The 10956-nt window shown below is 38.8% G+C and overlaps 1 protein-coding gene across 1 annotated transcript; it reads right to left on the bottom strand.

Moving 5' to 3' along the window:
• Window positions 1–229: 229 nt before the first annotated feature.
• Window positions 230–8921, bottom strand: golph3a (golgi phosphoprotein 3a). The gene is made up of 4 exons (XM_061037493.1): window positions 8469–8921; window positions 5996–6127; window positions 4041–4155; window positions 230–2226 (listed from the first exon to the last, which is right to left on the bottom strand). Exons 1-4 carry the CDS (start codon window positions 8676–8678, stop codon window positions 1802–1804), a joined length of 882 nt encoding a protein of 293 aa, XP_060893476.1. The 5' UTR covers window positions 8679–8921; the 3' UTR covers window positions 230–1801.
• Window positions 8922–10956: the final 2035 nt, after the last annotated feature.

Below are 10956 nucleotides of genomic sequence, written 5' to 3'. Positions count from 1 at the left end.
TGTTTAGACATGCACACATTTTTTAAGTGCATCCAGGTTAAATATACTCCCAGTCTTAGTCCTCTACCAAAGATCATGTATCATTACCCAAACAAAACAATGACCATAAAATACATCAAGATGTGTTTTCATCATATCTGGTGTTTCATCAACCCTTCACGTGTTCGCAGAATTCACGAGATGGAATTATTCTGTGACTGTTTTTTACACAATGTCAGAAACAAAACTGTGACGTTCATTTTCTCTTTTTACTTTAAAGGTTTTCAAAACTCTGAAACAGATTTGACTTGTGTGGAAGGTGTGTTCAGACCAAAAGCGTCACCTGTGTAAATAATATTGTTAAAATCCAGTCTGTGTTCATATCATCACCTGTTCTCCCTCTCTCTCTCTCTCTCTCTCTCTCTCAACGGAGTTAATCTCCCTCCTCCTCCATGAACTGTGTCTGGGTGAACGTTCCTGCTTCTCGCGGCTACTTGAGGCTGACCAGGTCCTAGTTTGAGGACCTGTAAGCTAGGATCAGTACCAGGATTTATCCGATGTACACCAGCAACCGGTTCAGCCGTGAAGCTCCTGTCTATCTATGAACCCAAAATGAACAGATTTTATTCTGATTTAATTACAATGAACAGGCTGAAAAGATGCTTAAATAACTAAATCATGTTGAGAAAATGTATAAAGTCTCAATTCCTGATTTTTCCCGTCTGACAGCACGACAATAAGCAAACGAGTTTTAAAATGCTCAGTTTTTAAAATGGAGTTTGGATCAAGCATCTCTGAAGCAACATCAGGGCGTTGTTTCATAAAACAGCGTCACATACATTTGTGTGTGTTTCAAAACTTTGTGTACATCTTAAGCATTTTGGATCTTTTCATTGACTTTTTGTTTTACAGCAGTCTACAAAAAAACAACTTTTGGTCTGAACACACCTTTTGTAACCGATGTCATAAAAATCAGCACATCATCTTCCCCAAACTTTGGGTTCTGCTAGCTTTGATTCACATCTTCATTATCGTCCTGGTGACAAACGAATCGGGTCCCACAGAACTTCAAGCTAGGAGAGATGGTTTTCTGCTGTCAGCGCCCTCTCCTCACAGCCAGAAAATCCTCAGTTCAGATCCAGCAGGGGGAGCATCCCTGTGATGAGTCTGGATTCTCTGCCTGCGATGGTCCAAGCACATGCAGGGTCAGTTGGAGCGGACTTTGCACCCCATTGTGTCAGCCTTGTTTAACAGGCGTCATGTCCGGGGTGAGCCCCTCCCCCTGGCCAGTCTGCAGCCCTCGTGTCTCTAGATGAGCAGGCTTTTAGATCCACCACATTATTTTTTCTTCAGTCATTTAAATCGGATTCAGTAGAAGAAAAACACAAAGACCGTCAAAGACCTACAGACAACCTTTCCTTCCTGAACCTGAACGTGGATGTGTACCTTCACAAGTGTGTTCTCCTACAAACAGTACCTCTGAGAAAACAAAGATAAAGCGACAGAAAAGAAAAGAGGATATGAATCGACATCTTGATTTCAGCCTCAGTTAAATTATCATCGTCTGCTCCATTAAAGATCCATGAGAGTTGTTATTTTTTAGCAAAAGTGAACTCAGAATTTACATTTCGGGGCGACGCAGGGCGGAGGAGCGATAGTTTATGGGGTAAGAAAAGAAAAAGAGAAAGGAGGGTAGCCCATTCCAAGAATCCAGACAAGGTGAACCGTTTTCGTTCAAATCACCATGTCGGGGTTTAAGTCACTCCCCAGCGTTCAATGCCACTTTAATATCAAACTGCTGTCTTTAATCCTAGTATCAGCCTCATTTAGTGAAGGCAGCCACCACGGCCCACAGCAGCTCGTTGGCGTTGGTCTTCATGCTCTCGCCCTCTGGCTCCAGCTCCAGCAGCAGTCTCACTCTCTTCATGGCGAGGTCATACTGGTCGTCTAGCAGCGGGGCGAAGGCGTTCTCCAGCACGTCCGAGGAATGGGCCAGGAAGATGAGTGCCAGCAGACGCTTGTCTATCCGATTGGGATCATTCACCCACTTGTCCAGCACGACCTCCTGGACCCTCTTGATAAGCCGCTGCTTGATGTTGTTGTTGGTCAGAGGATGTGTGGTCATATCGAAGAGCAGGAAGTTCTGCTTCTCGGTGGTGAGGACGCCTTTTTCCACCAGGTTCTTTGCAAGACGCTCGCGTACGTTCCTCAGCTGGTAGTGAAGCTTCAGAGGGTTCCACGTCTCTCCTGAAAACAAGATAACACCAAAGACGGTTAATGATGTCACTCAAAGGTGACGTGATGTGAAAGAAGATTTAAAGATGTGACAAAGACAACAGTCAGAGTCAGGAGAGTGTGTCACTCTTTAATGTTCCCTTAGCTTGCTGCTGAATAGACAAAAGGTGAGTTTCTATTTGATTTTGAAATAAAGCATTCACAAGAGAGGTCTTTGCTTCTTTGGAATCACTCACTCAGACATTGTCTCTCTCATGTCTCTTGCAAACATGTGACAGTAATCCAACACATGAAATGATTCTGACGCTGCTTTGTCATAAGCAAAATTAATCTCAAACAGAGCAGCTTTCTTATTTTTAACATCTCTCAATACAAGCTTGATTTAAAAATGACAGAAGCACGTTTTTTGTCTCATATAAGCTTTGACAATGTTGAACGTGTAAAATACACACAATGGTCATTTAAGAAAATTATGAACCTGCAGCCCACGGTGTGCAAGTCAGACAAAACATCAAAGTGTGCGTTTATGGACTGTTTCTTCTGTTTGTGGAGCGCAGGGGGCTTTGTAACAGAGTCTGTTTGTCTACGTTTACAGCAGGCTGTAACGTTACTAACAATACGTTTCTGATTGTTGTAACCCATACCAACCAGCTGATCCCTGCATGATAAATACAGAAACAGTCAGATGAAATGGTGTGATAAAAACTTATATAAAACACAATATAGGAGTTAATATTCTTCCTATTTGTACAGCAGATTGATCCTCAGATCACATGGGGCCTGATCTGTTGGAGGGGTGATCCAAATGGATCAGCTGTGATTTGTTTCACCTCTACATTAAGTAGTTAATTAGTTGCCATTTAATAGTTGTCAAAATCAGGTAAGAGGGGTTCTGGGGATCATCCAGAAATATGTTTTCAGTTTTAATGCACCAATTTGGATATTTACTGCAGCATTTTATCATTTTGGTCTAGTTTGAGTCCTCTTTTTGGTCTTTTTTTCTCTATTCTCTTCGAGCATTCATCAGGCACATTTTCAAACAATGATAAATACTTGAATACTTTTACCAACACTTTAGAAGTTTTCTGTTTCAGCCCAGCTGGTGAATTTCTACAGCTGTAGCTGTTCACAAGTCGCCTATGTATAGTTTATATGTAGTTTAGTACTACTCAATGGATTTCCTTTGGTTTGTTTATGCACACACAAGAATCCCATCACTGTTAAACATTGAATTAATGTCATAAACAAGCAACGACTTGTCAAATAATGAAACTAACGACAGCTAGTTAACATAGAAAATGTTTGGTGAGGCAGCCCTGCATATCAGCAATCGTTTATGTAGCACATCAGACCGTCATCACAATTTTAATCACACATCACAGCTTTCCTCACATCATGGAAACCGACTATATATGACTAAAATCTATTTTCCTATTCAGGGGAAATACAAAACTGAATGAGTCCAACAGGTTTTTATTGCACTGCTATAGTAATTGAAGCTATAAATTCCTGATATTTCATTGTTATCTGTAAAGTTGTGACACACTGACACAGAATCCAAAAGCCTGGTGGGTCTGCAGAGTTCATAATCATAATATCCTGAAACATCATCACATCAGCTGCTGCTTCACAGGAGGTTTTGGGATGAGATTTACTTTAGCGACATGTGATACTCAGTTTAAAGTTGTGTTAAATAAAGACGTGATGTTTACTTTAAAGTTTTGTTTGGTTAAAACAGCACGAGGAGGTTTGGATCCGTTTCCTTCACAGATCTGCAAAGATAAAACCGCTGTGCGTCTGTGGCACGATGAAAACAATGAACTCACCGCTGAGAAGTTCGATCCAGCTCTGCACCGTCTCTGGAGGCTGCGTGTCTTTGATGTGTTTCAGAGCTTCATCCAAGAGGACGTCCCCTGTCGGAGCGTCAGACTTACAGATCACCTGCGGGTTCAATCCAGAAGAAACAAAGTTACAGGGGTTCGAAAAATAACTGCTTTCTTTTCACCCATCACACTGCTCACTTACATTCACATCAGGAGTAGAAACATTGACAACTTGTTGAAAACGGTAGGCTTCACATTTAATACATTACTTTTTCTAAAATTAGAGTCCAAAGATATTCAGTTAACTGTTCTTACTAAATGCCTGCGTTCATCCACTACCATTATTTGTGACTATCAGGAGTCGTTTCACTGTGATTAACAGCTTTTAGGACTCATTTTTTAGTCGGATGCCCAAAGAAACCACAGCAGAAAAACAGGGCACAACAAGATGATGTTATTACATAAGAAACAGTCAAACCCGAAACTGTGAAAACTATGGAAAAAAAAAACGCAGTTCAATAATACACCGCTCCCAAAAAACATGTTTTCACCTCTTTATGGAAGCTTCAAACATTCCTCCTTTGAGGATCCCCCAAAATATCCATCTCAGACACATTTTAAAATATTTTATTTGTGATGTTTTCACTTATGCTTATGAATATACTAATTACAGGTGCAAAAAGAAGTAAGATGAGAACCCGACAACATCAGTCGTCATCTTACTGAGGAAGCTGCAACCAGGAATTTTTTAGCTTCTTGATTTAAATAGATAACCTGTTATTCATTGGATTCTGCTGTTTTTATTACCTTAATGAAAATAAATCCAACACTACTTTCTCCAAAAGCTAACCCCCTCATTTCACTCTGCACCTTAATGAAGCATGTTAGGATGAAGGTGTATGTACCAGTCAAGATATGGGGTGAATAGAGGTTGTTAATAGTTTGTTGAGTTAATAACTTTACATTACAACAACACCCGTTATCTATATATTTGCGTTCCTGTTGCCTGCAAAGACATGGACGAGGAACAAGGGGACCCAACAAGGCACTGGGAGAGTCCTACAGGAAAACTTTTGTGATTTTCTTTCTTTTCTCACTTAGCAGAGCTTGTTAGTTTGTTTTAAGTGGAGATAGTGGTGCACTTATAATATCCACATCAGTGATTTTTGTGTTGTGCTTTAACAACAGAGAAAAACTTTAATCGGCTCAGTGCCGCCAAAGGCTCGTCAACACAAAGCACCACACTTCAGTTTCTCCACATTCAAAACAAGAGCAACAAATGGCATTCTGTTTGCATTGGGAAGTGAAATTCAGAGAGTAGAAAAATGAATATTAAACTGAAGCAGTGTGGACCACGGTGACCGTTGCTGCGCGATATCAGACGCAAGTGTGCAGTTAAGAAAGGCGGTTACATTGTTAGTCTAAGTGTCTGACAACATAAGACAGACGACCACAACAGAGATAGATCTTTTCATTAAAGAGAAATCTGATTTTTAACCATATACAGCAGTTACATGACTCTTTACAAACATACCAGACTACCTTGATAAAAACAAGAAGTTGACCTCACAGAATAGAGTAGCTGCTGGTCCACTGCTGGCTAAAGTGTTGTTTGTTTTTATGTCTATCACAAATAGTGTTGTACACAAACTGACCATTTAAAGCCTCAAAGACACAAAACAACAACAAACAAGCTGATTGAGGCAGCCGTGAACCAGACTGTGTTTGTTGTTGTTTTGTGTCTTTGAGGCTTTAAATGGTCAGTTTGTGTACAACACTATTTGTGATAGACATAAAAACAAACAACACTTTAGCCAGCAGTGGACCAGCAGCTACTCTATTCTGTGAGGCTTTAATTTTATTAAAGGGCAATGGCAAAAAACAAGAAGAGAAAAGAAGGTAAGAAAGGAAAAACAAAATAATTATTAATGCAGTAAAATCAGAGAGATGTGTCCCACCTTCCTGGCCAGCAGACCTTTCCTCCTCATGCCACAGGCCTCCAGCTGCAGGCGTCCTCTCAGGGCCAGTTCAATCAGCATGCAGCCGCGCAGCCCGGAAGAAATGCAGTCGTTCCAGAAGGAGGTGTAACCCTACAGCATGGAAACACACATCACAACACTGGTTTTTCAAAAACAGTTGGCACTGAAGATCAGGATTTGCTAACGAGTGATCTCACTGAATGCCAAAACCGAGGAAACAAGGAGAACTCAAGTGAGGCCCGAGGAATCAACTTAAATCAAACAGGTCAATAGAAATCAAACTTACAGGTACTTTCAGGCACAAATATTTGAATCCACTAGAAAAACTTTGGCATCAAATGAGTTCTCACTGGTTCAAACATTTCAGCTGACACTACAGTCTTGTGTGATACACGCGTCCATGCGTGTATCACACACACAAATAAATGTGTGTGTGTGTTTGTATGTGTGTGCTCTTATAGATGTATGCGGATCAAATATAAAATGGCTATTTAAAGTTAGATTGCAAGTCATTCTAACGAGTGAAGGATTTCAAAGGCTTAAAAAAAACAGATCAATTCTAAATGAAAACGCAGCAATGAGATAATTAATCGTGTAGCAATGACAAATAAAACATATTTTTGCAGAAGAGCAAAATGATACATGTCAATACAACAGAAGCAGCTGTCACGTTAGAGATTGTTGTCATCATATATGAAACAGAAAAGATTTTAGTCAAACCACCTAGTCTATCGCTGATGCAGGGAAAAGGACAGGAGCACACCACACTGTCAGTCCACACTTTAACATCCAGCTTTGACGTTAATATAACACTTAGTTGTGCAATCTGTCAGTTTGGAAATTAAGTGATAGCTATTAAGTTATTTAATTAAACTTAACATGGATAATTAATCTATCCTGGCTCAGATCAAACAGTGTCTCATCACCTCACTGAGTCAGTCCGCAGGTCAAGCTACACTTGCAGCTCGATTAAGTGAAGTCTATCAGGGATGATTGAGACGTGTTTTTTATATATATATATATATATATATATATATATATTGAATTTAACATGTGTTTACACAATAGATTTCCTGTCACCAATGCCTTCCACAAAGAATCAATGTGTAGAAATAAAAGTCAGTTATCAGTACCTGGGCACATCGGTACTCTTTCATTAAGGCTGTAACTATCTAACAATAACAGAGAGAAGTCGGAGGTCAACAGGAGAAACCCATAACTGTCTGTACAGAACAGATGCTGAAAAATGTTTTAGAAAATACCATAAGTTTCATCCTACTTTGGATGTTGAAGGTCAAGGTAAAATTGTAATAAGATGTCTTGTAGAAACCAACTTTATGCGCATGCATATTAAATACAATTATGGGAAGAAACCATAAGTAATAGAAGACTAAACAAGGAGTCACATTTTGGTCTTAGTCTCCAGTTGAACAATTGAACAGAGTTGTAACAATACCAGAATTTTAGACCGCGATAAGATTCTCATATAAATGATACTGAGACCTACTTTGATACCATGGCAACAAATACAAATACTACACCTGATATTGGGTCATATTTTGTTTCGTATTACCCAAAAATTAAAACTGCACTCCTACACACTGCATAAAAACAACAACATACAAACAACTATGCCATTGTTTTTGTGCAATTCAATTCAGGGTGAAAGATTTGGATGTATGCATCGCACATTGCATTGGTGAAATGTTTAGTTTGAGTAAAAAACATCAAAAGACTATTTTAGTATTTAATAAGTGAGCATACACTCTTTATCTCCAAAACAACCTGAACTATCAGTATATGATGTTAAAGACAATTAAAATAAATCATTTTTACATTTAGCAAAAAATGAAGAATACATACAATAAATGTATAATTAAAATACTGAGTTTTTCTTCTGGAGCTTGGATAAACCTTCAAGATGGTTTAGTAATTTGAGATTTATAGTAATGTATGTGTGTACTTCTGTCTCTCTTTCAAAATAATGGGAATTAGTTTTAGTTAGTTTGACAAGTAAAACACAATACATGTATAAATATAATCATTTTAGCCTATAAGGACTTATTGTAACCCTGTCAGTAAGTTACAGACCGTCATTATTCATCGTTCCTGTAAACATGTATTTAACCTACAGATCATTAACATCTGTGTGATTATTTTACCAGTTCAGCTACATTTCTCCTCTAATGATTAACACAACGACAACTATCTGTTACCAGACCAAACCTGGGCTAAGTATCCGACACTCACTGCTGACTAAATGTAAAATATCTGTCCATAATATGAAGATAAAGGATCATTATTATTGTTAGCTACTGCGTTAGCTCGCTAGCTTTAAAGCTAACACGGATGCTATGTTTGTTACGCAAACAGAGCTAGCTAACGTTAGCTTTTTTAACGTCATTGTTTATCTTTATTTACAGAGTTATTAATCGGCTTTTTCTGATATCACCTCTCGGTCCTTCAGTCCCAGCAGAAGCACTTCTTCCATTAGGGTAAGACGGGTTTCTTTGGAGTCTCCGGTGTCGTCGTCGTCCTGCTCGTCTCCCCGCCGGTTCTCGTCCTCCTCCTGACCGGACGGACGGTCCTTGTCAGCGGCTAGGCGTGAGGCTTCAGTCCGCCTCTGCACCAGGCCTGAGCTCCGCTGATTGAGGGAAGTCATGTCTGCCGGCGAGTCAGCTCAACAACGACGGAAACAACCCGCCTCGGACCGAACAGCCGGGATGTCTTACCGTGTTACAGGTCGGACACCATACAGCATGTACCCTAAAGTGTGGTTCAGTACGAGGGCTGTGCTCACTTGTCACCCGGATTACTGCTCCTTTTCCTAGGCTCTGTCCTCAGCCATGTACCGCTGGATAATGTCTGTCTAATATGGCGCCGTGTGGAGAGTGTGATACCAAACTTATCCAGCAGGTAGAAGCCGAGATAACCTGCAGAGACCATGGACTGTATATGCTGCAGACTGAGAAACTTAGAACAGGACTACTGCCACATCAGCACATTTCATAAGCACAAACTCCAGCCACACTGTTATGATGAAGCTCTTTTAATCAGCATTATGCTATTTTGTACTGAATACCTCTGAAATAGATCACCTCACCCTATTTATGAGTAGTTCTTTTTCAGCCATCAAACATAATACACTAATTTTAAACAATATAGACAGTTAAAACAAAGTAAACAGAGATGTATTAAGAAGTAAACTGCTTATAAAAAGCCTATTCTACATTATTATCCAATACCAGCTTCCAAAGAACAAAGAAAAACAACAACAGATAAATCATTCATCTGTAAGCCTCAAACATAGCTTTACCACACTTCTTTTTTTGTTTAAATCAAAGGTGAATTACAGGGTTGCATTTTATATTGGCATCATTCTTTAAGTTAACCCCAACAAACTGAAACACATCTCATTTTAGTTAATTTTTTTTGCCAAGTTTGTACAATAATAAACCCACAAACACCTCTTAAATCACATTTTCTCTCCTGAATTGAAAATAACTTTTGGATAGAGTCTGGATTTGACTTTGACTTTGCCCTAAAATGAGAATTTAGGAAAAAGTGGATTTGTGTGTGTGTACTTTTTAGATTTTCTTGTAAATAATCCTTTTCTCTCTATATATGTCCACTTACCCAGGCACTGCATATAAATACTTCGACATTCATTCAGCCACCACACTGTTTATTATCTACTCACTCATCATTTACTCAGATGTACATAACTACTAATATATTTGTATATACTGTATATGTGAACCTATTTTGCAAACGCTGCTGTACAGGATTGCTGCAAACAAAGTTTTGTTGTGTTTTTATACAATGACAATAAAGCTTCTATCTATTATTGTCTATTATTGTCCAAAGTGTCACAAGAAGACTTAAAGCGTCACCCTCCTCTGAAACAACGTTGGCCCATTTCTCACACTTCTTTGCAAAGATTTCTCCCTCACATCTTAAAGAGAAAGTTATTTTACTATTCCCATACATTCCCAGAGGTTTGGGGGTTCAGGTTTATACCATTTCCTAATGTAATTGTTTTTTTGGGGGGGGGTTTGCAAGCGGTGAACAGTCAACACAGATGCCAGTTCATGACAACATCCTCTCATTAAAGTAAGATACAGGGCCTTTACATCATCAGGGACTCCATGACCCAAAATCTGTAAGATAAAAAAATAAAAATTGTACTAAATCTATCTTACAGTCTTTAACTATTGAACTCAACAAATCGTGATTTAAAAAGTACTTTATTGACGATCATAAAGAAAGTTGAAAAAAGCTAAATGAAAACAACACAGGCACCAATTAGTAGATAAGGTATTCACAATACCAGAGTTTTAAACTTTGATATGATTCTAGTAAAAATCTAGCCAAATTGATACCTGATTGGATACCATGGCAACACAAACAGAGGTCCTAGACATCCAATATTGATAATTTGTTGTTTTTAAATATCACAAATTGCAGACAAACTTCTTCACACGGTCTAAATTGCTCACAAACATTTTATGTTTAGTCAGCGTGCAGTTTTTCTTCTCCCACACAACTGTCTTCTAATTTAGTTTTTAAAAGCTTCAGTACTTTTTAATACTTTATCTATCATTAAAATAACAGAGAGATGGTATGGTTATAAAACAAGTGGTATTGACAAAGTGTTGAACATTTTGACAACCTTAATTCTGATTCATGTAATAAGTTGTAACAGTTTTCCGATCATGCTTCTTCCATCTACGCATCATCTCCAAAATTAAAACAATTCTAACCCAACCAGACCTTGAAAAGATCATCCATGCTCTCATTTTCTCCCGACTTGACTACTTTAACTCCCTCTTTTCCGGAATCATAAATAAGTCACTGTCTCGCCTCCAGCTAGTCCAAAATGCAGCAGCTAGGCTTCTTACTGGTTGTAACAGACGACATCACATCACTCCAATTTTAGC

Source organism: Labrus mixtus, chromosome 5, assembly GCF_963584025.1.
Source record: "Labrus mixtus chromosome 5, fLabMix1.1, whole genome shotgun sequence".
In the NCBI taxonomy this organism is placed as follows: domain Eukaryota; kingdom Metazoa; phylum Chordata; class Actinopteri; order Labriformes; family Labridae; genus Labrus; species Labrus mixtus.
This window is presented reverse-complemented; position numbering and strand designations above follow the sequence as displayed.

Excerpts from the sequence above, each read along its gene's own strand:
- golph3a (XM_061037493.1), bottom strand. The coding sequence starts at position 8,678 with ATGACTTCCCTCAATCAGCGGAGCTCAGGCCTGGTGCAGAGGCGGACT. Across the intron at positions 4,156-5,995 it reads AAGGTCTGCTGGCCAGGAAG|GTGATCTGTAAGTCTGACGC; the intron begins GTGGGACACATC and ends TTGAACCCGCAG. Across the intron at positions 2,227-4,040 it reads CTGGATCGAACTTCTCAGCG|GAGAGACGTGGAACCCTCTG; the intron begins GTGAGTTCATTG and ends TCTTGTTTTCAG.